The 28,000-nt window shown below is 55.0% G+C and overlaps 1 protein-coding gene across 2 annotated transcripts in view; it reads right to left on the reverse strand.

Annotated features, from left to right (window-relative positions):
- Positions 1–3,862: 3,862 nt before the first annotated feature.
- NEURL4 (neuralized E3 ubiquitin protein ligase 4) overlaps positions 3,863–28,000 on the reverse strand; it is a 60,036-nt gene continuing 35,898 nt past the window's right edge. For both annotated transcript variants that reach the window (XM_090129479.1, XM_090129478.1), the window contains 9 exons: positions 27,513–27,650; positions 22,355–22,513; positions 15,136–15,315; positions 12,618–12,696; positions 11,533–11,634; positions 9,122–9,263; positions 7,326–7,438; positions 5,280–5,415; positions 3,863–4,128 (listed from right to left, as the gene is read on the reverse strand). In XM_090129479.1, coding sequence (XP_089985605.1) covers positions 3,918–4,128; positions 5,280–5,415; positions 7,326–7,438; positions 9,122–9,263; positions 11,533–11,634; positions 12,618–12,696; positions 15,136–15,315; positions 22,355–22,513; positions 27,513–27,650 — 1,260 coding nt within the window. In that variant the 3' untranslated portion in view covers positions 3,863–3,917. The remainder of the gene's footprint in view (positions 4,129–5,279; positions 5,416–7,325; positions 7,439–9,121; positions 9,264–11,532; positions 11,635–12,617; positions 12,697–15,135; positions 15,316–22,354; positions 22,514–27,512; positions 27,651–28,000) is intronic.

A 28,000-nucleotide genomic window follows, 5' to 3' on the forward strand; every position in this document is an offset into this window, starting at 1 on the left:
TGAAATCCCTTCTTGAAGACCCCACTTTAGAACCCTATTATGGGGGATCCCATAATTGAGGATCCCCACAGGGGTCTCCCCTATAGGGACACCCCCATATGGGACCCCCACCCATCACTGCGACCCCCATAAGACTCCTTTATTGGGAACACCCATATGGGACCTCATTAGGGACCCCCACCCATTGAAAAGACCCCACTTTAGAACCCTATTAGGGGGACCCCATTATTGGGGAGACCCACAGGGGTCTCCCCTATAAGGACCCCCCCATATGGGACCCCCCCATCACTGGGACCCCCATACAGACTCCTTTATGGGACCTCATGGGGGACCCCCACCCATTGAGAAGACCCCACTTTAGAACCCTATTATGGGGGACCCCATTATTGGGCAGCCCCAGAAGGGTCTCCCCTATAAGGACCCCCCCATATGGGACCCCCACCCATCACTGGGACCCCCATAAGACTTCTTTATGGGACCTCCTGAGGGACCCCCACCCAAAGAAATCCCTTACAGAAGACCCCACTTTAGAACCCTATTAAGGGGGATCCAATAATTGAGGATCCCCACAGGGGTCTCCCCTATAGGGACACCCCCATATGGGACCCCCACCCATCACTGGGACCCCCATAAGACTCCTTTATGGGACCTCATTAGGGACCCCCACCCATTGAAAAGACCCCACTTTAGAACCCTATTATGGGGGACCCCATTATTGGGGAGTCCCACAGGGGTCTCCCCTATAAGGACCCCCCCATATGGGACCCCCACCCATCACTGGGGACCCCCACCCACTGAAATCCCTTCTTGAAGACCCCACTTTAGAACCCTATTATGGGAGACCCCCCCCCTATTGAGACCCTCCTCCCCTCACTTTGGGACCCCCCTTTTTGGGGACCCCGCTAATTAGGACAAACCTTAATGAGGACCTGCCCCAAACGATGGCACCCCACAAAACGAAGCCCCCCCCCCCCATAAAGGAGGGTCTCGTCCCCAAATTGGGGTCTGCAAAACTGGGGGGGGGGGGTTCCCCATTTGGGGTTTTTTTCCTCCTTTTAGGGTGGGGGGTCCTTTTTAGGGTGGTCCCAAATGGAGGGAGGTCCCAATTTTGGGGACTGTCTCCCATTTTGGGGTAAAATCCCTTCTTTTTTTTTTGGGGGGGGGGTTCTGTGCTTTTTAATGGGAGGAATCCCAATGATTTTTGGGGGGGGGGGCATTTCCCACTTTGAGGGCATCCCATAATCGCTGTTCCCACATCCTGCAAGGATCCCAAACCCGGGGTTTCCCCATTTTTGGGGTGAATTTCCTCATTTTTGGGGTGAATTTCTCCATTTTGTGGGGAATTTCCTCATTTTTGGGGTGAATTTCCCCATTTTTGGGGTGAATTTCCTCATTTTTTTGGGTGAATTTCCCCATTTCTGGGGTGAATTTCCTCATTTTTTTGGGTGAATTTCCTCATTTTTGGGGTGAATTTCCCCATTTCTGGGGAGACTTTCCCCATTTCTAGGGTGAATTTCCTCATTTTTGGGGGGAATTTCCCCATTTTTGGGATGAATTTCCTCATTTTTGGGGTGAATTTCTCCATTTTGTGGGGAATTTCCTCATTTTTGGGGTGAATTTCCTCATTTTTTGGGGGGAATTTCCCCATTTTGGGTTGAATTTCCCCATTTCGGGGGTGAATTTCCCCATTTTTGGGGTGAATTTCCTCATTTTTGGGGGGAATTTCCCCATTTTTGGGGTGAATTTCCCCATTTTTGGGGGTGAATTTCCTCATTCTGGGGTGAATTTCCCCATTTTTGGGGGGAATTTCCTCATTTTTGGGGTGAATTTCCCCATTTCTGGGGTGAATTTCCGCATTTCTGGGGTGAATTTCCCCATTTTGGGGGTGAATTTCCTCATTTTTGGGGGGAATTTCTCCATTTTGGGGGGAATTTCCTCATTTCTGGGGTGAACTTCCTCATTTTTGGGGTGATTTTCCCCATTTCTGGGGTGGATTTCCCAATTTTTGGGGGGAATTTCCTCATTTTTGGGGTGAAATTCCTCATTTTTGGGGTGAACATCCTCATTTTTGGGGTGAATTTCCCCATTTTTGGGGGCAATTTCCCCATTTTGGGGTGAATTTCCCCATTTCTGGGGTGAATTTCCCCATTTTTGGGGGGAATTTCCTCACTTTTGAGGGTGAATTTCCTCATTTCTGGGATGAATTTCTCCATTTTTGGGGTGAATATCCCCATTTTTGGGGTGAACTTCCTCATTTTTGGGGTGAATTTCCCCATTTCTGGGGTGAATTTCCCCATTTTTGGGGGTGAATTTCCTCATTTTTGGGGTGAATTTCTCCATTTTGGGGGGAATTTCCTCATTTTTGGGGTGAATTTCCTCATTTTTGGGGTGAATTTCCCCATTTTGGAGGTGAACTTCCTCATTTTTGGGGTGAAATTCCCCATTTCTGGGGTAAATTTCCTCATTTTTGGGGTGAATTTCCTCATTTTTGGTGTGGATTTCCACATTTTGGGGGTGAATCTCCCCATTTCTGGGGTGAATTTCTCCATTTTTGGGGTGAATTTCCCCATTTTTGGGGGTGAATTTCCTCATTTTTGGGGTGAAATTCCCCATTTCTGGGGTGAATTTCCCCATTTTGGTGTGAACTTCGTCATTTTGGGGGTGAATTTCCTCATTTTTGGGGTGAATTTCCCCATTTCTGGGGTGAATTTCCCCATTTCTGGGGTAAATTTCCTCATTTTTGGGGTGATTTTCCCCATTTCTGGGGTGAATTTCCCAATTTTTGGGGGGAATTTCCTCATTTTTGGGATGAATTTCCTCATTTTTGGGGTGAATTTCTCCATTTTGGGGTGAATTTTCCATTTTTGGGGGTGAATTTCCCCATTTCTGGGGTGAACTTCCTCATTTTTGGGGTGAATTTCCTCATTTTTGGGGGTGAATTTCCCCATTTTTGGGGTGAATTTCCCCATTTTTGGGGTTTCTCAGAGTCGTGACCCCTCGTTTTTAGGGCTTCTCACACCCGGGGTTCCACTTTTGGGGCAAATTTGTCCATTTTTTGGGGGGGTCCTCACTGTCAGTTTTTTAGTTGGGGGGGGGGGGGGTGGCTCATTCCCTCATTCCTGGATTTTTTCCCCTTTTTTTTTGGGGGGGGGTCCCAAATTTTGGATTTCTCATTTCTCGGAGGTGAATTTCCCCCCCCCCCTTTTTTTTGTTTTATTTGGGGGGGGGGGGGGGGGGGGGTTTCTCACACCTGGGGGGGTCCAACTTTGGGGGCAAACTGCCCCATTTTGCTGAGCCTTCCTTTAGGATTTCTCTTTTTGAGGGCTCCCCACACCCACGTCACCCCATTATTATTTTTTAAGGGGAGGGGGTCCCATATTTCTGATGACCCCCCCTCCTCATTTTTGGGGGGGGGGGCACACTCACGCCTCGTTTCCCTGACTTCGGGGAGCTCCATTTTGAGGGGCTTTCACATTTTTTGAGGGGTGGGCGATGGTGGGTTGGGGGGGGGGGGTGGGGGGAAAAGGGGGGGGTCCCATTTTTGGGTTGAAATCCCCCATTCTGGAGGATCCCAGATCCACCCCTTCACCCCCCCTCCTCATATCCCCCCCCTCCCAGCCCCCAATTTTCTTTTTTCTGAGGCAATGGGGGTGGGGGGGGGGGGTGTTGGTGGTGGGGGGGGGTGTCCCATTTTTGGGGTGAATCCCCCCATTCTGGAAGATCCCAGATCCACCCCCCCTCCCCAACCCCCCCCCCCGTCCCCCATCCCCCTATTTTTTTTTTTTTAGAGTCTCACAGCCACGATTTCCCCCTCCCCCCCCCCCCCACTTCCATCCCAACCCCCCACCCCCCCCAGCCGTGTCCTCAAACCCAACATTTCGGGTGAAACCCCCCCCCCAACCCCCCCCGATTTCAGCTCACTCCACTCTGACCAGCAACCCGCACAGCACCGCAGCCCCCGGTTCCCGGGTCACCCACTCCAGGTGGGCGGGGTCAAGGCCGGGGGGCGGGGCTAAACCGGCTGGGGGGCGGAGCGAGGGGGGGCCGGGCCGAAAGGAACCGGGACGAAGTAACACCTCAAAGGCAACGCGGGCCCCCAACGCCCGCTGGGAGCCGGGGTCCCGGAAGCTGGGGAAAAAAAAAGAGGGGGAGGGGCTTCGTTAGGACACGCCCACATCGCGCAGGACACGCCCACTTAGCATAGACCACGCCCACTTCGCGCGGGCCACGCCCACTTAGCACAGACCCCGCCTACTTAGCAGACCCGCCATAGCCACGCCCACTTAGCGTAAGCCACGCCCACTTCGCGCAGACCACGCCCACTTAACATAGACCACGCCCACTTAGCACAGACCACGCCCACTTAGCACAGACCACGCCTACCTAACAGACCCCATCATAGCCACGCCCACTTAGCGCAGACCACGCCTACTTAGCAGACCCCATCATAGCCACGCCCACTTAGCATTGACCACGCCCACTTCCACAAACCACGCCTACTTAGCAGACCCAATCATAGCCACGCCCACTTAGCATAGACCACGCCCAATTAGCACAGACCACGCCCACTTAGCGATTCCCATCATAGCCACGCCCGCTTAGCATAAGCCACGCCCACTTACCATAGGCCACGCCTACTTAGCAGACCCCATCATAGCCACGCCCACTAAGCGCAGACCACGCCTACTTAGCGGACCCCATCATAGCCATGCCCACTTAGCATAAGCCACGCCCACTTAGCACAGACCACGCCTACCTTGCAGACCCCATCATAGCCACACCCACTTAGCATAGACCACGCCCACTTAGCGCAGACCACTCCTACTTAGCGGACCCCATCATAGCCACGCCCACTTCGCATAGTTTACGCCCACTTAGCATAGGCCACGCCCACTCATCACAGGCCATGCCCCCTTCTCTCAGGCCTCGCCCCCTTAGCATTAGCCACGCCCATGTAGCACGGGCCACGCCCACAAAACCGAAGCCACGCCCACACCACCTTTGACCACACCCCTACAGTGCCCTCAAAGCCATGCCCACTCTCAGGCCACGCCCACCTGCCCACAAGCCACGCCCACCCACTCCTCCATTGAGCACCACGGGGCTGCGCTGAGGCCACGCCCACACGCCCCAAGCCACGCCCACAACACTCTCCCCACACCCAGACCAGCCAATCGCAGCCCCCGCCCACACGCCACCTCTATCCAAGATTTGGGCCCGCCCACAGAATCCCAGCCAATCACAAAGCCTCGTCCACAGCCCTGGCCCCGCCCACTCACTGCACTTTGGTGGCGAAGGGCTCGAGGGCGGCGTAGGGCAGCGCCGGGGACAGCACCAGGCGGGGGGGGCCGGGGGGCGGGGCCGTCCCTCCCACCACCTCCTCATTGGTTGGGCGGCACAGCACGGAGGCGGGGCCTGCGGGAAAAGGGGCGGGGCTTCGCTCAGCCCAATTGGGGACCTTGCAACCAGCCCTCTCTTTTCTCATATCTTCCCATTGACCCCAATGTTCCCAATGACCCCAATGACCCCATTTCCCCCACTGTCCCCATTGTCCCCATTGTCCCCCACTGTCCCCATTTCCCCCAATGCCCCCATTGTCCCCATCTCCCGCATTGTCCCCAATGTCCCCATTTCTCCCAATGCCCCCATTTCTCCCATTGTTCCCAATGTCCACATTTCCCCCAGTGTCCCCATTGTCCCCATCTCCCGCATTGTCCCCAATGTCCCCATTTCTCCCAATGCCCCCATTTCTCCCATTGTCCCCAATGCCCCCATTTCCCCCAGTGCCCCCAATGTCCCCATTTCCCCCAATGGACCCATTTCCCCCAATGCCCCCAATGCCCCCATTTCCCCCCATGCCCCCCATTGTTCCCAATGTCCCCATCTCCCCCAATGTCCCCATTGTCCCCCAATGCTCCCAATGTCCCCATGTCCCTCAATGACCCCATTTCCCCCAGTGCCCCCATTGTCCCCATCTCCCCCATTGTCCCCATTTCCCCCAATGCCCCCAATGTCCACATTTCCCCCAGTGTCCCCATTGTCCCCATCTCCCCCAATGTCCCCATTTCCCCCAATGCCCCCATTGTCCCCATCTCCCCCATTGTCCCCAATGTCCCCATTTCCCCCAATGCCCCCATTTCCCCCAATGCCCCCATTGACTCCAGTGTCCCCAATGCCCCCACTGTCCGCATCTCTCCCATTGTCCCCATTTCCCCCAATGCCCCCATTGACCCCATTGTCCCCATTTCCCCCAATGCCCCCATTGTCCCCCATTGTCCCCATTTCTCCCAATGCCCCTCTTTCCCCCAATGCCCCCCAATGTCCCCATTTCCCCCAACATCCCCAACGCCCCGGATGTCCCCAGCCCGCAGTGTCCCCTTTTTTCCCAAAGTCCCCATTTCCCCCATCGTCCCCAATGTCCCCATTTCTCCCAATGTCCCCATTTCCCCCATTGTCCCCAATGTCCCCATCTCCCCCACTGTCCCCATTTCCCCCAATGCCCCCATTGTCCCCAATGTCCCCATTTTTCCCAATGTCCCCATTTCCCCCAATGCCCCCATTGTCCCCCAATGTCCCCATTTCCCCCAATGCCCCCATGGTCCCCAATGTCCCCATTTTTCCCAATGTCCCCATTTCCCCCAATGCCCCCATTGTCCCCAATGTCCCCATTTTTCCCAATGTCCCCATTTCCCCCAATGCCCCCATTGTCCCCCAATGTCCCCATTTCCCCCAATGCCCCCATGGTCCCCAATGTCCCCATTTTTCCCAATGTCCCCATTTCCCCCAATGCCCCCATTGTCCCCCATTGTCCCCATTTCCCCCAATGCCCCCATTGTCCCCCTTTCCCCCAATGCCCCCCATTGACCCCATTTCCCCCAATGCCCCCCAGTGTCTCCATTTCCCCCAACATCCCCAACACCCCGGATGTCCCCAGCCCACAGTGTCCCCTTTTCTCCCAATGTCCCCATTTCCCCCATTGTCCCCAATGTCCCCATCTCCCCCACTGTCCCCATTTCCCCCAATGCCCCCAATGCCCCCATTGTCCCCGTCTCCCCCATTGTCCCCAATGTCCCCATTTCCCCCAATGCCCCCATGGTCCCCAGTGTCCCCATTTCCCCCAATGCCCCCATTGTCCCCATTTCTCCCAATGCCCCCCACTGTCCCTATTTCCCCCAATGCCCCCAATGCCCCCCAATGTCCCCATTTCCCCCAACATCCCCAACGCCCCGGATATCCCCATCCCCACACGACACCCCCAGCCCCACACGGTGCCCCCAGCCCCACACGGTGTCCCCCCGCCGCCGGCGATGTCCCGGTGCCCCCACCTGGCACAGGCTCCCCCCGGTCCAATGCTCTCCTCACGCTGCCCGCGTCCGTCCCCAGGAAAGCTCTCGGCCATTTCGCCCACAGGGCGCCGGGCTCAGCCCGGGGGCGGGGCCTGTGAGAAAGGGGGGGCGGGGCCTGGTGAAAGGGGCGTGGCCTATGGGAAAGTGGGCGTGGCCTGGTAAAGGGAGGGGGCGTGGCCTGATAATAGAGAGCGGGGCCCCATTGACCCCATAGACTCCCCCCTCCTCCCCGCAGATCCCTGCCCTGTAGGACACTCACGGCCCCATTAAACCCCCCAGATCCCGCCTACGATCCGCCTAAAATCCCCTCATAACCTGACCCCCTGCCCAGGAACCCCAAATCCCCCTTAGGACCCCCAAATTCCCCCATATCCCTTCCAGGACCCCAACCAGGACCCCCCCAAATCCCCCTTAAGACTCCCAAATTCTTCCATGTCTCCCCCAGAACCCACTCAGGGACACCCGAATTCCTCCATACCCCTCCCAGGACCCCAACCAGGATCCCCCAAATTCCCATTAGCACCCCCAAATTCCCCCAAACCCCTCCCAGGACTCCCACATCCCAACCAGGACCCCCAAATCCCCCTTAAGTCCCACTCAGGACCCCCATATCTCCCCCAGAACCCACTCAAGGATCCCCACATTCTTCCATATCCCTCCCAGGACCCCAACCAGGACCCCCCAAATCCCACTTAGGACCCCCAAATTCCCCTGTATCTCCCCCAGAACCCACTCAGGGACCCCCAAATTCCCCCGTATCCCTCCCAGGACCCCAACCAGGGCCCCCCAAATCCCCCTTAGGGTCCCCAAATTCCCCCATATCTCCCCCAGAACCCACTCAATGACCCCCAAATTTCCCCATACCCCTCCCAGGACCCCAACCAGGATCCCCAAATTCCCCTTAAGTGCACCCAAGACCCCCAAGTCTCCCCCAGAACCCACTCAGGGACCCCCAAATTTCCCCATACCCCTCCCAGGACCCCAACCAGGATCCCCAAATTCCCCTTAAGTGCACCCAAGACCCCCAAGTCTCCCCCAGAACCCACTCAGGGACCCCCAAGTTCCCCCATACCCCTCCCAGGACCCCCCCACCCCAACCAGGACCCCCAAATTCCCCTTAAGTCCACCCAAGACTCCCAAGTCTCCCCCAGAACCCACTCAGGGACCCCCAAATTCCCCCATACCCCTCCCAGGACCCCCACATCCCAACCAGGACCCCCAAATCCCCCTTAAGTCCCACCCAGGACCCCCATATCTCCCCCAGAACCCACTCAAGGATCCCCAAATTCCCCCATACCCCTCCCAGGACCCCCACATCCCAACCAGGACCCCCCAAATCCCACTTAGGACTCCCAAATTCCCCCATATCTCCCCTAGAACCCCCTCAGGGACCCCCAAAATTCCCCATACCCCTCCCAGGACCCCACACCCCAACCAGGACCCCCCAGATTCCCCTTAAGACCCCCAAATTCCTCCATGTCTCCCTCAGAACCCACTCAGGGACCCCCAAATTCCCCTATACCCCACCCAGGACCCCCCCACCCCAACCAGGACCCCCCAAATCCCCCTTAAGAGCCTATCAAGACCCCCAGATCCCCCCCCAACCCCCCCAGGACCCACCAGCCCCCTGTAGGACCCCTCCAAGACACTCAAATGCCCCCAAGGATCCCCCCCCCCCCCCAGATCCCCCCAATCCCCCCCCTGGGACCCCCCCCCCCCCAGTTACCCACCTTAATTCCCCCCCAGCACCCCCCCAAATCCCTCCCCCTCCTCACCTCAGCCCATAACGGCACCAACCCAATGGGGCGGGGGGGTCACGGCCTGCCCCCCTCCCACCCCCTTCATCCCCCCCCCTCCGTTGGTGGCAACGTTCACAGAAGCAGCGCCCGCGGGGGGGGTCAGGGGCAAAGAATGCATCTGTTGTGGGAGAGAGAATGAATAAAAGGTGTGGGGGGGGGGGGAATAAAAGGTGTGTGGGGGGGGGAGGCGAAGGACCCCAATAATGGAGATCCCAATGCCCCCCCCCCCAATATTGGGGATCCCACCGCAGGGAGACCACTGCCCCCCCCCCCCCCCCATTAGGGACCCACATACTTGGGGCATCTCCATAGAGACCCCCAAGTGCCCCCCCCCCAAAAGTGCGGACCCCTCCTCATCCTCATCTTGGGGAACGCCCCCCCCCCCCCCAATATGGACCGCCCATATTTTGGGGACCTTTTCACCCTTTCACCTTAATGCTCCCCCCCCCCAATTTTGGGGTCTCCTCCATACTTCCACCTCCCCCACCCAATACATTTATAATTCCCCCCCCCATTTTTAGGGACCCCCCCCCCATAAATGGAACCCCCCCTAAAATGGGACCCCACCCCCATAAATGGAACACCCCCCTCCCATTAATGGGACCCCTCCCCATAAATGCGACCCCCACCCACCCCCTCCTGCAAAACAGGGACCCTCCCCCATAAATGGGACCCCACCCCCATAAATGGAACACCCCCCCTCCCATAGATGGGACCCCTCCCCATAAATGCGACCCCCACCCACCCCCTCCTGCAAAACAGGGACCCTCCCCCATAAATGGGACCCCACCCCCATAAATGGAACGCCCCCCCTCTCATTAATGGGACCCCTCCCCATAAATGGGACCCCCACCCACCCCCCTCCTCCAAAACAGGGACCTTCCCCATAAATGGGACCCCTCCCCCATAAATGGAACACCCCCCCTCTCATTAATGGGACCCCTCCCCATAAATGGGACCCCTCCCCCATAAATGGAACACCCCCCTCCCATTAATGGGACCCCTCCCCATAAATGGGACCCCCACCCCTCCCCCCGGCAAAACTGGGACCATCCCCCATAAATGGGACCCCTCCCCCATAAATGGAACACCCCCCCTCCCATAAATGGGACCCCTCCCCATAAATGCGACCCCCACCCACCCCCTCCTGCAAAACAGGGACCCTCCCCCATAAATAGGACCCCACCCCCATAAATGGAACACCCCCCCTCCCATTAATGGGACCCCTCCCCATAAATGGGACCCCTCCCCCATAAAAGGAACACCCCCCTCCCATTAATGGGACCCCTCCCCATAAATGGGACCCCCACCCACCCCCCTCCTGCAAAACAGGGACCCTCCCCCATAAATGGGACCCCTCCCCCATAAAAGGAACACCCCCCTCCCATAAATGGGACCCCTCCCCCATAAAAGGAACACCCCCCCTCCCATAAATGGGACCCCTCCCCCATAAAAGGAACACCCCCCTCCCATAAATGGGACCCCTCCCCATAAATGCGACCCCCACCCACCCCCTCCTGCAAAACAGGGACCCTCCCCCATAAATGGGACCCCACCCCCATAAATGGAACACCCCCCCTCTCATTAATGGGACCCCTCCCCATAAATGGGACCCCACCCCCATAAATGGAACACCCCCCCTCTCATTAATGGGACCCCTCCCCATAAGTGGGACCCCACCCCCATAAATGGAACGCCCCCCCTCTCATTAATGGGACCCCTCCCCATAAATGGGACCCCCACCCACCCCCCTCCTGCAAAACAGGGACCATCCCCCATAAATGGGACCCCACCCCCATAAATGGAACACCCCCCCTCCCATTAATAGGACCCCTCCCCATAAACGGGATTCCCCCCCCCCCCCCCACAAAACAGGGACCCTCCCCATAAATGGGATCCCACGCCCATAAATGGAACACCCCCCCTCCCATTAATGGGACCCCTCCCCATAAATGGGACCCCACCCCCATAAATGGAACACCCCCCCTCCCATAAATGGGACCCCCACCCCTCCCCCCCGGCAAAACTGGGACCCTCCCCCATAAATGGGACCCCACCCCCATAAATGGAACACCCCCCTCCCATTAATGGGACCCCTCCCCATAAGTGGGATCCCCACCCCTCTCCCCCAGCAAAACTGGGACCCTACCCCATAAATGGGACCCCACCCCCATAAATGGAACACCCCCCCTCCCATTAATGGGACCCCTCCCCATAAATGGGACCCCCACCCACCCCCTCCCCCCGCAAAACAGAGACCCTCCCCCATAAATGGGACCCACCCCATAAATTGGACCTCCCCCCCATAGATGGGACCCCTCCCCCATAAGTGGGACCCCACCCCAAACTGAGGTCCCCCCCCCAAATTGAGGCCCCCCCCCCATTACCAGGCAGCAGCAGCAGCTCCTTGAATCGCGCGCACAGCGCCTGGTAGGGGCATGGAGGGGGCGGGACTTCCGGGGGCGGGGCCCAGCGCGGTTCCTTCATTCCTATTGGAGGAGAGGGATGTTCAGGGGGCGGGGCTTTAGAAAGAAGGGGCGGGGTTTCAGGGGGGCGGGGCTAAATGGAGGCGTGTCACCAGGGATGGGGCTATAAGGGGGCGGGGCATCGGGAGGGAGGCGTGGCTTCAAGGGGCGGGGCTAAAGGAAAGGGGAGGGGCTTTAGGAGGAAGGTGGGACTGAATGAAAAAGGGGCGGGGCTTCAGTAGGGAGGCGGGGCTTCGGGTGCGGGATAAATGGAAGGGGGCGGGGCCACAGGATGGAAGCTGGGCTTCTAGGGGGCGGGGCTAAAGGGAAGGGGGCGTGGCTTCAGGGTGGAGGCGTGGTTTCAAGAGGCGGGGCTTTAGAGAGCAGCGTGGATTCAGGAGGGAGGCAGGGCCTCAAGGGGTGGGGCATCGGGGGGCGGGGCTAAAGGGAAAGGGGCGGGGCTTCAGGATGCAGGCGGGGCATCGAAGGGCTGGATAACGGGAAGGGGGCGTGGCTTTTCAGGAGGGGTCGTGGCTAAAAGGAATGGGGCGTGGCTTCAGGACGGAGGCGGGGCTTCCGCATGCAGGTGGGGCTTAAAGGGGCGCAGCCAAAGGGGAGGCGTGGCTTCGGGAGGGAGGCGGGGCTATATGGAAAGGGGCGTGGCTTTTAGATGGGCGTGGCTTTAAGGGGCGGGACTAAAGGAAGTGGGCGGGGTTTTAAGGTTGGAGGTCACGCCCTGTCCTGGCCAGTCCCACATATGGGGATCACTGATCCTATAGATCTGATGCCAGCCCCACGGATTTGGGGTGAGCCCCCAGCCCCACAGATTTAGGGTCAGAGCCATAAATTTGGGGCCCCGGTCCCACGGATGGCTTCCTCGTCCCATAGATGGGGTCCCATATACCTGGTCCCAGCCCCACAGATTTAGAGACCCTCTGGGTGACAGCCCCATAGATTTGGGCTCAGCGATCCCCCCCCAGCCCCACAGCTTTGGGGTCAGCTCTCACCATCCACCACGTCCGCCTTCTCCACGTCCCCACGGGCGCGGGCGGCCCCGACCTCGTCCCCATCAGAGACCACCGTCACCTGTGGGGTGACAGCCCCGTGTCCCCAAAATGTCCCCTTCGAGGCCCTAAATGTCCCCGACCCCACATCCCCGATGCCACCCCTGTGGCGCTCCCCAGATCCCAATGATGACTTTAGGATGTCCCCTATCCCACACCACACCGTGTCCCCCATAAGGCATATCCCCACAATCCCACATCCCATAATGATCCCATAACGATCCTGTATTACCCCGTAAAACCCCATAAGGACCCTATATGGCCCCATAGTGGCACTACATGGCCCTATAAGGGCCGCCTGCTGGCACTGCCCATACAGGTCATAGCAGGGATGTCCGATCCCCCGTATCCCACACTCTCCATATCCCACATCCCATAAAACCCCATAACGACCCCATAACGACCCCGTATGACCCCATAAGGGCCCTATATGGCCCTACAGGGCCCTATAAGGCCCACCTGCTGGCACTGCCCATACAGGTCGATCAGGACGTAGCAGGGCTGTGGGATTCCCCGTATCCCATACTCCCCATATCCCACATCCCATAAAACCCCATAACGACCCCATAACGACCCCGTATGACCCCATAAGGGCCCTATATGGCCCTATACGGCCCTATAATGCCCACCTGCTGGCACTGCCCATACAGGTCAACCAGGACATAGCAGGGCTGTGCAATCCCCCTTATCCCATACTCCCCATATCCCACATCCCATAAAACCCCATAACGACCCCGTATGACCCCATAAGGGCCCTATACGGCCCTATAAGGCCCACCTGCTGGCACTGCCCATACAGGTCGATCAGGACGTAGCAGGGCTGTGGGATCCCCCGTATCCCATATCCCATATCCCATATCTCATATCCTCGTGGCTCCACATCCCATGACGACCCAATAACAACCCCGTATGACCCCATAAGGGTCCTATATGGCCCTATAAGGCCCTATAAGGCCCACCTGCTGGCACTGCCCATACAGGTCTACCAGGACATAGCAGGGCTGTGCGATCCCCCGTATCCCATACTCCCACAATCCCACATCCCATAACGACCCCATAACAACCCTGTATGACCCCATAATGACCCCATATGACCCCATAAGGGCCCTACACGGCCCTATAAGGCCCACCTGCTGGCACTGCCCATACAGGTCGATGAGGACGTAGCAGGGCTGTGCGATCCCCCGTATCCCATACTCCCCATATCCCACATCCCATAACAACCCCATAATGACCCCGTATGACCCCATAATGACCCCATATGACCCCATAAGGGCCCTACACGGCCCTATAAGGCCCACCTGCTGGCACTGCCCATACAGGTCTACCAGGACATAGCAGGGCTGTGCGATCCCCCTTATCCCATACTCCCCATATCCCACATCCCATAACGACCCCGTATGACCCCATAAGGGCCCTATATGGCCCTATACGGCCCTATAATGCCCACCTGCTGGCACTGCCCATACAGGTCGATCAGGACGTAGCAGGGCTGTGGGATCCCCCATATCCCACATCCCATATCCCATATCTCATATCCTCGTGGCCCCACATCCCATGACGACCCCAAAACAACCCCGTATGACCCCATAAGGGCCCTATATGGCCCTACACGGCCCTATAAGGCCCACCTGCTGGCACTGCCCATACAGGTCGATGAGGACGTAGCAGGGCTGTGCGATCCCCCGTATCCCATACTCCCCATATCCCACATCCCATAACAACCCCATAATGACCCCGTATGACCCCATAATGACCCCATATGACCCCATAAGGGCCCTATACGGCCCTATAAGGCCCACCTGCTGGCACTGCCCATACAGGTCGATCGGGACGTAGCAGGGCTGTGGGATCCCCCTTATCCCATATCCCATATCCCATATCTCATATCCTCGTGGCCCCACATCCCATGACGACCCCAGAACAACCCCGTATGACCCCATAAGGGCCCTATACGGCCCTATAAGGCCCACCTGCTGGCACTGCCCATACAGGTCGATGAGGACGTAGCAGGGCTGTGCGATTCCCTGTATCCCATACTCCCCATATCCCACATCCCATAAAACCCCATAACGACCCCGTAGGACCCCATAAGGGCCCTATATGGCCCTATATGGCCCTATACGGCCCTATAATGCCCACCTGCTGGCACTGCCCATACAGGTCGATCAGGACGTAGCAGGGCTGTGTGATCCCCTGTATCCCATACTCCCACAATCCCACATCCCATAACAACCCCATAATGACCCCGTATGACCCCATAAGGGCCCTATATGGCCCTATACGGCCCTATAAGGCCCACCTGCTGGCACTGCCCATACAGATCAACCAGGACATAGCAGGGCTGTGCGATCCCCCGTATCCCATACTCCCACAATCCCACATCCCATAAAACCCCATAATGACCCCGTATGACCCCATAAGGGCCCTATATGGCCCTATACGGCCCTATAATGCCCACCTGCTGGCACTGCCCATACAGGTCGATCAGGACGTAGCAGGGCTGTGGGATTCCCCCCGCTGCCACCCCCTGATCCCGGCCGTCCACGTAGAGGTGCAGCCTCGACCCCGAATCCACCAGCAGCCCCAGGACGGTCCCTGCAGGCACCAGGTCCAGGTTGGGGCCGTAGTTGTCGCAGATCTGAAACGGTTTTGGGGTCGTTTTAGGGTCGTTTCGGTCCTTCCGTGGCCATTTTGGGATATTTTGGGATTATTTGGGGGTTCTTATAGAGTTATTTGGGGCCATTTTGGGGTGATTTGGGGTTATTTGGGGGTTATTTTGGGGGCGATTTGGGGCCGTAGTTGTCGCAGATCTGAAACGGTTTTGGGGTCGTTTTAGGGTCGTTTCGGTCCCACTGTGTCCATTTGGGGTCATTTTGGGGTTACTTTGGTTTTTTGGGGGTGATTTGGGGTTATTTTGGGGTGATTTGGGGCCATTTTGGGCACGTAGTTGTCGCAGATCTGAAACGGTTTTCAGGTCGTTTTAGGGTCGTTTTGGTCCTTCTGTGGCCATTTGGGGTCATTTTGGGATTATTTGGGGGTTCTTATAGAGTTGTTTGGGGCCATTTTGGGGTGATTTGGGGCCATTTTGGGGTGATTTGGGGTTATTTGGGGTTATTTTGGGGTGATTTGGGGCCATAGTTGTCACAGATCTGAAACGGTTTTGGGGTCGTTTTAGGGTCGTTTCGGTCCCACTGTGTCCATTTGGGGTCATTTTGGGGTTACTTTGTTTTTTTGGGGGGTGATTTGGGGTTATTTTGGGGTGATTTGGGGCCATTTTTGAGCCAGAGTCATCGCAGATCTGAAGTGGTTTTGGGGTCATTTTAGGGCCATTTTGGTCCCACTGTGTCCATTTGGGGTCATTTTGGGATTATTCCGGGGTTCTTATGGAGTTATTTGGGGCCACTTTGGGGTGATTTGGGGCCATTTTGGGGTGATTTGGGGTGATTTGGGGGTTATTTTGGGGGCGATTTGGGGCCGTAGTTGTCGCAGATCTGAAATGGTTTTGGGGTCGTTTTAGGGTCGTTTCGGTCCCACTGTGTCCATTTGGGGTCATTTTGGGGTTACTTTGGTTTTTTGGGGGTGATTTGGGGTTATTTTGGGGTGATTTGGGGCCATTTTGGAGCCAGAGTCATCGCAGATCTGAAGCGGTTTTGGGGTCATTTTAGGGCCATTTTGGTCCATTTTAGGGCCAGTTTGGTCCCACGATCCCCATTTTGGGATATTTTGGGATTATTTTTGGGTTCTTATGGAGTTATTTGGGGTTATTTTCGGGTGATTTGGGGCCATTTTGGGCCCGTAGTTGTCGCAGATCTGAAACGGTTTTGGGGTCATTTTAGGGCCATTTTGGTCCCACTGTGCCCATTTGGGGTCATTTTGGGATTATTCTGGGGTTCTTATGGAGTTATTTGGGGCCACTTGGGGGTGATTTGGGGCCATTTTGGGGTCATTTGGGGTGATTTGGGGTTATTATGGGGTGATTTGGGGCCATAGTTGTCGCAGATCTGAAACGGTTTTGGGGTCGTTTTAGGGTCGTTTCGGTCCCACTGTGTCCATTTGGGGTCATTTTGGGGTTACTTTGGTTTTTTGGGGGTGATTTGGGGTTATTTTGGGGTGATTTGGGGCCATTTTGGAGCCAGACTCGTCGCAGATCTGAAGTGGTTTTGGGGTCATTTTAGGGCCATTTTGGTCCATTTTAGGGCCAGTTTGGTCCCACGATCCCCATTTTGGGATATTTGGGGGTTATTTTTGGGTGATTTGAGGCCATTTTGGGGTGATTTTAGGGACATTTTGGAGCCGTAGTTGTCGCAGATCTGAAATGGTTTTGGGGTCACTTTAGGGTCGTTTCGGTCTCACTGTGTCCATTTTGGGGTATTTAGGGGTGATTTTGGGGTTACTTTGGTTTTTTTGGGGGTGATTTGGGGTTATTTTGGGGTGATTTGGGGACATTTTGGGGTGATTTGGGGTGATTTGAGGTTATTTGGGGGTTATTTTGGGGGCGATTTGGGGCCATAGTTGTCGCAGATCTGAAATGGTTTTGGGGTCGTTTTAGGGTCGTTTCGGTCCCACTGTGCCCATTTGGGGTCATTTTGGGGTTACTTTGGTTTTTTGGGGGTGATTTGGGGTTATTTTGGGGTGATTTGGGGCCATTTTGGAGCCAGAGTCGTCGCGGATCTGAAGTGGTTTTGGGGTCATTTTAGAGCCATTTTGGTCCCACTGTGTCCATTTGGGGTCATTTTGGGATTATTCTGGGGTTCTTATGGAGTTATTTGGGGCCACTTTGGGGAGATTTGGGGCCATTTTGGGGTGATTTGGGGTGATTTGGGGGTTATTTTGGGGGCGATTTGGGGCCGTAGTTGTCGCAGATCTGAAACGGTTTTGGGGTCGTTTTAGGGTCGTTTCGGTCCCACTGGGTTCATTTTGGGGTATTTTGGGGTTGTTTTGGTTTTTTTGGGGGGTGATTTGTGGTTATTTTGGGGTGATTTGGGGCCATTTTGGGCACGTAGTTGTAGCAGATCTGAAATGGTTTTGGGGTCGTTTTAGGGTCGTTTCGGTCCTTCCGTGGCCATTTTGGGATATTTTGGGATTATTTGGGGGTTCTTATAGAGTTATATGGGGCCATTTTGGGGTGATTTGGGGTTATTTGGGGGTTATTTTGGGGGCAATTTGGGGCCGTAGTTGTCGCAGATCTGAAACGGTTTTGGGGTCGTTTTAGGGTTGTTTCGGTCCCACTGGGTTCATTTTGGGGTATTTTGGGGTTTTTTTGTTTTTTTTTGGGGGGTGATTTGGGGGTTATTTTGGGGTGATTTGGGGCCATTTTTGAGCCAGAGTCGTCGCGGATCTGAAGCGGTTTTGGGGTCATTTTAGGGCCATTTTGGTCCCACTGTGTCCATTTGGGGTCATTTTGGGATTATTCTGGGGTTCTTATGGAGTTATTTGGGGCCACTTGGGGGTGATTTGGGGCCATTTTGGGGTCATTTGGGGTGATTTGGGGTTATTATGGGGCGATTTGGGGCCATAGTCGTCACAGATCTGAAACGGTTTTGGGGTCGTTTTAGGGTCGTTTCGGTCCCACTGTGTCCATTTGGGGTCATTTTGGGGTTACTTTGGTTTTTTGGGGGTGATTTGGGGTTATTTTGGGGTGATTTGGGGCCATTTTGGAGCCAGACTCGTCGCAGATCTGAAGCGGTTTTGGGGTCATTTTAGGGCCATTTTGGTCCATTTTAGGGCCAGTTTGGTCCCACGATCCCCATTTTGGGATATTTGGGGGTTATTTTTGGGTGATTTGAGGCCATTTTGGGGTGATTTTAGGGACATTTTGGAGCCGTAGTTGTCGCAGATCTGAAATGGTTTTGGGGTCACTTTAGGGCCGTTTTGGTCTCACTGTGTCCATTTTGGGGTATTTAGGGGTGATTTTGGGGTTACTTTGGTTTTTTTGGGGGTGATTTGGGGTTATTTTGGGGTGATTTGGGGACATTTTGGGGTGATTTGGGGTGATTTGAGGTTATTTGGGGGTTATTTTGGGGGCGATTTGGGGCCATAGTTGTCGCAGATCTGAAACGGTTTTGGGGTCGTTTTAGGGTCGTTTCGGTCCCACTGTGCCCATTTGGGGTCATTTTGGGGTTACTGTGGTTTTTTGGGGGGTGATTTGGGGTTATTTTGGGGTGATTTGGGGCCATTTTGGAGCCAGAGTCGTCGCGGATCTGAAGCGGTTTTGGGGTCATTTTAGGGCCATTTTGGTCCCACTGTGTCCATTTGGGGTCATTTTGGGATTATTCTGGGGTTCTTATGGAGTTATTTGGGGCCATTTTGGGGTGATTTGGGGCCATTTTGGGGTGATTTGGGGTGATTTGGGGTTATTATGGGGTGATTTGGGGCCATAGTTGTCGCAGATCTGAAATGGTTTTGGGGTCGTTTTAGGGTCGTTTCGGTCCCACTGGGTTCATTTTGGGGTATTTTGGGGTTGTTTTGGTTTTTTTGGGGGGTGATTTGTGGTTATTTTGGGGTGATTTGGGGCCATTTTGGGCACGTAGTTGTAGCAGATCTGAAATGGTTTTGGGGTCGTTTTAGGGTCGTTTCGGTCCTTCCGTGGCCATTTTGGGATATTTTGGGATTATTTGGGGGTTCTTATAGAGTTATATGGGGCCATTTTGGGGTGATTTGGGGTTATTTGGGGGTTATTTTGGGGGCAATTTGGGGCCGTAGTTGTCGCAGATCTGAAACGGTTTTGGGGTCGTTTTAGGGTTGTTTCGGTCCCACTGGGTTCATTTTGGGGTATTTTGGGGTTTTTTTGTTTTTTTTTGGGGGGTGATTTGGGGGTTATTTTGGGGTGATTTGGGGCCATTTTTGAGCCAGAGTCGTCGCGGATCTGAAGCGGTTTTGGGGTCATTTTAGGGCCATTTTGGTCCCACTGTGTCCATTTGGGGTCATTTTGGGATTATTCTGGGGTTCTTATGGAGTTATTTGGGGCCACTTGGGGGTGATTTGGGGCCATTTTGGGGTCATTTGGGGTGATTTGGGGTTATTATGGGGCGATTTGGGGCCATAGTCGTCACAGATCTGAAACGGTTTTGGGGTCGTTTTAGGGTCGTTTCGGTCCCACTGTGTCCATTTGGGGTCATTTTGGGGTTACTTTGGTTTTTTGGGGGTGATTTGGGGTTATTTTGGGGTGATTTGGGGCCATTTTGGAGCCAGACTCGTCGCAGATCTGAAGCGGTTTTGGGGTCATTTTAGGGCCATTTTGGTCCATTTTAGGGCCAGTTTGGTCCCACGATCCCCATTTTGGGATATTTGGGGGTTATTTTTGGGTGATTTGAGGCCATTTTGGGGTGATTTTAGGGACATTTTGGAGCCGTAGTTGTCGCAGATCTGAAATGGTTTTGGGGTCACTTTAGGGTCGTTTCGGTCTCACTGTGTCCATTTTGGGGTATTTAGGGGTGATTTTGGGGTTACTTTGGTTTTTTTGGGGGTGATTTGGGGTTATTTTGGGGTGATTTGGGGACATTTTGGGGTGATTTGGGGTGATTTGAGGTTATTTGGGGGTTATTTTGGGGGCGATTTGGGGCCATAGTTGTCGCAGATCTGAAACGGTTTTGGGGTCGTTTTAGGGTCGTTTCGGTCCCACTGTGCCCATTTGGGGTCATTTTGGGGTTACTGTGGTTTTTTGGGGGGTGATTTGGGGTTATTTTGGGGTGATTTGGGGCCATTTTGGAGCCAGAGTCGTCGCGGATCTGAAGTGGTTTTGGGGTCATTTTAGAGCCATTTTGGTCCCACTGTGTCCATTTGGGGTCATTTTGGGATTATTCTGGGGTTCTTATGGAGTTATTTGGGGCCACTTTGGGGAGATTTGGGGCCATTTTGGGGTGATTTGGGGTGATTTGGGGGTTATTTTGGGGGCGATTTGGGGCCATAGTTGTCGCAGATCTGAAACGGTTTTGGGGTCGTTTTAGGGTCGTTTCGGTCCCACTGTGTCCATTTGGGGTCATTTTGGGGTTACTTTGTTTTTTTGGGGGGTTATTTTGGGGTTATTTTGGGGTGATTTGGGGCCATTTTTGAGCCAGAGTCATCGCAGATCTGAAACGGTTTTGGGGTCGTTTTAGGGTCGTTTTGGTCCTTCTGTGGCCATTTTGGGATATTTTGGGATTATCTGGGGGTTCTTATAGAGTTATTTGGGGCCATTTTGGGGTGATTTGGGGTTATTTGGGGTTATTTTGGGGTGATTTGGGGCCATAGTTGTCGCAGATCTGAAACGGTTTTGGGGTCGTTTTAGGGTCATTTCGGTCCTACTGTGTCGATTTGGGGTCATTTTGGGGTTACTTTGTTTTTTTGGGGGTGATTTGGGGTTATTTTGGGGTGATTTGGGGCCATTTTGGGGTTATTTGTGGTTATTTGGGGTGATTTGGGGTTATTTTGTGGTGATTTGGAGCTGTAATTGTCACAGATCTGAAATGGTTTTGGGGTCGTTTTAGGGCCATTTGGGGTGATTTGGGGCCATTTTGGGATCGCAGTTGCTGCAGATTGGAAATGGTTGGTGGCCATTTTGGGGCCATTTCAGGCAATTTTGGTCCATTCATCACCATTTTCGGGCCATTTTTGGATTATTTTTGGCGACTTTGTGACCATTTTAGTCAATTTTGAGGCCATTCTGGCCCACTTTTGTCCATTTTGGTGCCATTTTAGGGTTATTTCAGGCCATTTTAGACAACTTTGGGGCCACTGTAGTCCGTTTTGGGGCGATTGTGGTCCATTTTTGCCCATTTCAGGGTTATTTGAGCCCATTCTGGATGATTTTGGGGCTAATGTGGTCCATTTTCACCCATTTTGGTGCCATTCTGGGATTATTTGGGGCCACCCTGGACCATTTGGGGGCTTTTCAGTCAATTTTGGGTCCTTTTTGGTCCATTTTTTTGTCCACTTCAATGCTACACGCTCCATTTTTGTGCCATTTCAGACCATTTTGGACCATTCTGGGGACATTTTTGTGCCATTTTTCTGCCATTTGGGCCATTTTAGAGACATTTTTGAGCCACTGCAGATCATTTTAGTGCAATTTTTGTCCATTTTTCTGCCATTTCAGACCATTCTAGTGCCATTTTTGTCCATTTTTCTGCCATTTTTTCCCCCTTCAGGACAATTTGGGGCCAACATTTCCCATTTTGGAGTAGGCTGGGACCATTATGGTGCCATTTTTATCATTTTTTCTGCCATTTTGGACCATTTTGGAGCATTTTTTCCCCTTTCAGGACAATTTGGGGCCATTCTTTCCCATTTTGGGGCAGTCTGGGCCCCTTTTTGTGCCATTTTTGTGCCATTTTGGACCATTTTTGTCCATTTTTGTCCATTTTCTGCCATTTCTGACCAGTTTTCTACCATTTTTTCCACTTTCAGGACAACTTGGGGCAACCCTTTCCCATTTTGGGGCTGTCTGGGCCCATTTTTGTCCATTTTCTGTCATTTCAGACCATTTTTCTACCAATTTTCCCCTTTCAGGACAATTTGGGGCCAATCCTTCCCATTTTGGGGCAGTCTGGGCCCCTTTCTGTACCATTTTTGTGCCATTTCAGACCATTTTTGTCCATTTTTGTCCATTTTTCTGCCATTTCTGACCATTTTTCTACCATTTCTTCCCCCTTTCGGGGCTCGTTGTGGCCACCCTTCCCCACTTTGGGGCCATTTCTCACCTTTTTGGCATTGTGGAAGACGCTGCGGCGCTGCAGCAGCCAGGCAGAACGTTTGATGGCAGCTGCACAGGCAGGGAGGGGACAACGCTCGGGGGGGGACGAGGTGACCCCCAGGGACAGAGAGGAGCTCCACTGCGGGTTCAGTGCATCGATCTGCACCTGTGGGTGACAGAGGGTGACATCAGTGTGACAGCAGCGTGACGTCGATGTCACAGCAGAAGGACATTGGGGGGTGTCAGCGTGACTTTGGGGTGACATTGGGTCGATTTTGGGGTGACACTGGGTCGATTTTGGGGTGACACTGGGTTCATTCTGGGGTCACACTGGTGTGACATCAACATGACACAATGAGACACCAGTGTGACACCAGGGTGACGCTGATGTCACAGCAGAAGGACATTGGGGGGTGTCAACGTGACTTTGGGGTGACATTGGGTTGAATTTGGGGTGGCATTGGTGTGACATCAAGGTGACAGCAGTGTGACGCTGATGTCACAGCAGAAGGACATTGGGGGGTGTCAGCGTAACTTTGGGGTGACATCGGGTCGATTTTGGGGTCACACTGGGTTGATTTTGGGGTGACATTAGGTTGATTTCGGGGTGACATTGGTGTGACATCAACATGACATCAATGAGACACCAGTGTGACACCAGGGTGACGCTGATGTCACAGCAGAAGGACATTGGGGGGTGTCAACGTGACTTTGGGGTGACATTGGGTTGAATTTGGGGTGGCATTGGTGTGACATCAAGGTGACAGCAGTGTGACGCTGATGTCACAGCAGAAGGACATTGGGGGGTGTCAGCGTAACTTTGGGGTGACATCGGGTCGATTTTGGGGTCACACTGGGTTGATTTTGGGGTGACATTAGGTTGATTTCGGGGTGACATTGGTGTGACATCAACATGACATCAATGAGACACCAGTGTGACAGCAGAGTGACGCTGATGTCACAGCAGAAGGACATTGGGGGGTGTCAGCGTGACTTTGGGGTGACATTGCGTCGAATTTGGGGTGACATTGGTGTGACATTAAGGTGACAGCAGTGTGACGTCGGTGTCACAGTAGAAGGACATTGGGGGTGTCAACGTGACTTTGGGGTGACATCTGGTCGATTTTGGGGTGGCAATGGGTTGATTTTGGGGTGGCATTGGTGTGACATCAAGGTGACACCAGGCTGACGCTGATGTCACAGCAGAAGGACATTGGGGGGTGTCAACGTGACTTTGGGGTGACATCTGGTCGATTTTGGGGTGGCAATGGGTTGATTTTGGGGTCACACTGGTGTGACATCAAGGTGACAGCAGTGTGACGTCGATGTCACAGCAAAAGGACATTGGGGGGTGTCAGCGTGACTTTGGGGTGACATTGGGTCGATTTTGGGGTCACACTGGGTTGATTTTGGGGTGACATTAGGTTGATTTCGGGGTGACATTGGTGTGACATCAAGATGACATCAAGGTGACACCAGTGTCACAGCAGAAGGACATTGGGGGGTGTCAGAGTGACTTTGGGGTGACATTGGGTCGAATTTGGGGTGACATTGGTGTGACATCAAGGTGACAGCAGTGTGACACCGATGTCACAGCAGAAGGACATTGGGGGGTGTCAGCGTGACTTTGGGGTGACATCGGGTTGATTTTGGGGTGGCATTGGTGTGACATCAAGGTGACAGCAGTGTGACGTCAATGTCACAGCAGAAGGACATTGGGGGATGTCAACATGACTTTGGGGTGACATTGGGTCGATTTTGGTGTCACACTGGGTTGATTTTGGGGTGACATTAGGTTGATTTCGGGGTGACATTGGTGTGACATCAACATGACACAATGAGACACCAGTGTGACACCAGGGTGACGCTGATGTCACAGCAGGACATTGGGGGGTGTCAACGTGACTTTGGGGTGACATTGGGTTGAATTTGGGGTGGCATTGGTGTGACATCAAGGTGACAGCAGTGTGACATCGATGTCACAGCAGAAGGACATTGGGGGGTGTCAGCGTAACTTTGGGGTGACATTGGGTCGATTTTGGGGTGACACTGGGTTGATTTCGGGGTGACATTGGTGTGACATCAACGTGACAGCAGTGTGACGTCGATGTCACAGCAGAAGGACATTGGGGGGTTTCAACGGGACTTTGGGGTGACATCGGGTTGAATTTCGGGTGACATTCGGTGTGACATCAAGATGACATCAAGGTGACATCAGTGTCACAGCAGAAGGACATTGGGGGGTGTCAGCATGACTTTGGGGTGACATTGGGTCGATTTTGGTGTGGCAATGGGTTGATTCTGGGGTGACACTGGTGTGACATCAAGGTGACACAATGAGACACCAGTGTGACAGCAGTGTGACGCTGATGTCACAGCAGAAGGACATTGGGGTATGTCAGGGTGACTTTGGGGTGACATCGGGTTGAATTTCGGGTGACATCGGTGTGACATCAAGGTGACATCAAGGTGACATCAGTGTCACAGCAGAAGGACATTGGGGGGTGTCAGCATGACTTTGGGGTGACATTGGGTTGAATTTCGGGTGGCATTGGTGTGACATCAAGGTGACATCAAGGTGACATCAAGGTGACACCGATGTCACAGCAGAAGGACATTGGGGGATGTCAACATGACTTTGGGGTGACATTGGGTCGATTTTGGGGTCACACTGGGTTGATTTTGGTGTGACATTAGGTTGATTTCGGGGTGACACTGGTGTGACATCAAGGTGACAGCAGTGTGACGCTGATGTCACAGCAGAAGGACATAGGGGGGTGTCAACGTGACTTTGGGGTGACATTGGGTTGATTTTGGGGTGACATTGGTGTGACATCAAGGTGACAGCAGCGTGATGCTGATGTCACAGCAGAAGGACATTGGGGGGTGTCAGTATGACTTTGGGGTGACATTGGGTCGATTTTGGGGTGACATTGGGTCGATTTTGGGGTGACACTGGTGTGACACCGGTTTGATATTCAACACCCCCAACACCCCCCCCCCCATAACACCCCCCCACAACATCACCCCCATATCTCCCCCCATTTAATCCCTCAACCCCCCCATCACCCCCCCCCATGCCATCACCCCCCCATAAACCCCCCCATGACACCAGCCCCCATTATAACCCCCTCCCCAACATCACCCCCCCATTTAACCCCCCCATAACCCCCCCCATGCCATCACCCCCCATTCCACCCCCCCCAAAAACTCCCCATTTAACATCCCCCCCCCAGCACCCCCCCCATGACCCCACCTCCCATTACAACCCCCTCCCCTCCCCCCCATAACACCCCCCACCCCATCACCCCCCATTATAACCCCCTCCCCAACATCACCCCCCCCATTTCACCCCCCATGACACCACCCCCCATTCCACCCCCCCAAAACTCCCCATTTAACATCACCCCCCCATAAACCCCCATTATAACCCCTCCACAACATCCCCCCCCATAACCCCCCCCACACCATCACCCTCCATTATAACCCCCTCCCCAACATCACCCCCCCATTTCACCCCCCCATTTCACCCCCCCATTTCACCCCCCCATTTCACCCCCCCATTTCACCCCCCATTCCATCACCCCCCATTCCACCCTCCCCAAAACTCCCCATTTAACATCCCCCCCCCAACACCCCCCCCATGACCCCACTTCCCATTACAACCCCCTCCCCAACACCCCCATAACCCCCCCCACCCCATCACCCCCCATTATAACCCCCTCCCCAACATCACCCCCCCCATTTCACCCCCCCATTTCACCCCCCATGCCATCACCCCCCATCTCACCCCCCCACAACTCCCCATTTAACATCACCCCCCCATAAACCCCCATTATAACCCCTCCACAACATCACCCCCCATTTAGCCCCCCCATAACCCCCCCCATGCCATCACCCCCCATTATAACCCCCCCCAAAACTCCCCCCAACATCCCCCCCCCATGACCCCACCTCCCATTACAACCCCCTCCCCAACACCCCCTTAACCGCAACCACCCCATCACCCCCCATTATAACCCCCTCCCCAACATCACCCCCCATTTAACCCCCCCATTTCACCCCCCATGCCATCACCCCCCATTCCACCCCCCCCCAAAACTCCCCATTTAACATCACCCCCCCATAAACCCCCATTATAACCCCTCCACAACATCCCCCCCCATAACACCCCCCACCCCATCACCCCCCATTATAACCCCCTCCCCAACATCACCCCCCCATTTAGCCCCCCCATTTCACCCCCCATGCCATCACCCCCCATTCCACCCCCCCCAAAACTCCCCATTTAACATCCCCCCCCCAACATCCCCCCCCCATGACCCCACCTCCCATTACAACCCCCTCCCCTCCCCCCCATAACCCCCCCCACCCCATCACCCCCCATTATAGCCCCCTCCCCAACATCACCCCCCCCATTTCACCCCACAATTCCACCCCCCATGACACCACCCCCCATTCCCCCCCCCCCACAACTCCCCATTTAACATCCCCCCCCCATGACCCCACCTCCCATTACAACCCCCTCCCCTCCCCCCCATAACACCCCCCACCCCATCAAGCCCCATTATAACCCCCTCCCCAACATCACCCCCCCATTATAAGCCCCCCATAACCCCCCCCATGCCATCACCCCCAATTCCACCCCCCCCCAAAACTCCCCATTTAACATCACCCCCCCATAAACCCCCATTATAACCCCTCCCCAACATCCCCCCCCATAACACCCCCCACCCCATCACCCCCCATTATAACCCCCTCCCCAACATCACCCCCCCATTTAGCCCCCCATAACCCCCCCCAAAAACTCCCCATTTAACATCCCCCCCCAACACCCCCCCCCATGACCCCACCTCCCATTACAACCCCCTCCCCAACACCCCCATAACCCCCCCCACCCCATCACCCCCCATTATAACCCCCTCCCCAACATCACCCCCCCATTTCACCCCCCCATTTCACCCCCCATGACACCACCCCCCATTCCCCCCCCCCAAAACTCCCCATTTAACATCCCCCCCCCCATGACCCCACCTCCCATTACAACCCCCTCCCCTCCCCCCCATTACCCCCCCTACCCCATCACCCCCCATTATAACCCCCCTCCACGCCACCCTCCCCCCCAATTACCCCCCCCGACCCCCCCCCTTGCCCCCCCCCATAACCTGGAAGAGCTTCCCAGGCGGCAGCGGCTGTCCCAGTATCACCAGTCCCTGGTTGTAACTGGCGACGCGGGTGGCGGTGCGATTCCCATTGGACAGCAGGATGTTGCGGCCATGGCTGCCCTGCAGGGTGGGCGGGGCCTACGGGGTCACAGCGGGGTCACAGCGGGGTCACGGAGGTCACGGAGGTCACGGAGGTCAACAGGTTCGTTTTCCAGAACATCCCAGTATAACACAGCGCCTCCCAGTACAGCCTGCCCCTATCCCAGTAAAACCTGCCCCCATCCCAGTATGGCCCAGTGCCCACCAGTACAACCTGCTGCCCTCCCAGTACAATCCACAGCCATCCCAGTATGACCCAGTGCACCCAGTACAACCTGCCCCCATCCCAGTAAAACCTGCTGCCACCCCAGTATGGCCCAGTGCCCACCAGTACAACCTGCTCCCATCCCAGTATGGCCCAGTGCACCCAGTACAACCTGCTGCCCGCC

The sequence above is a fragment of the Phasianus colchicus genome, chromosome 36 (assembly GCF_987193195.1).
Source record: "Phasianus colchicus chromosome 36, bPhaCol1.hap1.1, whole genome shotgun sequence".
Classification (NCBI taxonomy): Eukaryota; Metazoa; Chordata; class Aves; order Galliformes; family Phasianidae; genus Phasianus; species Phasianus colchicus.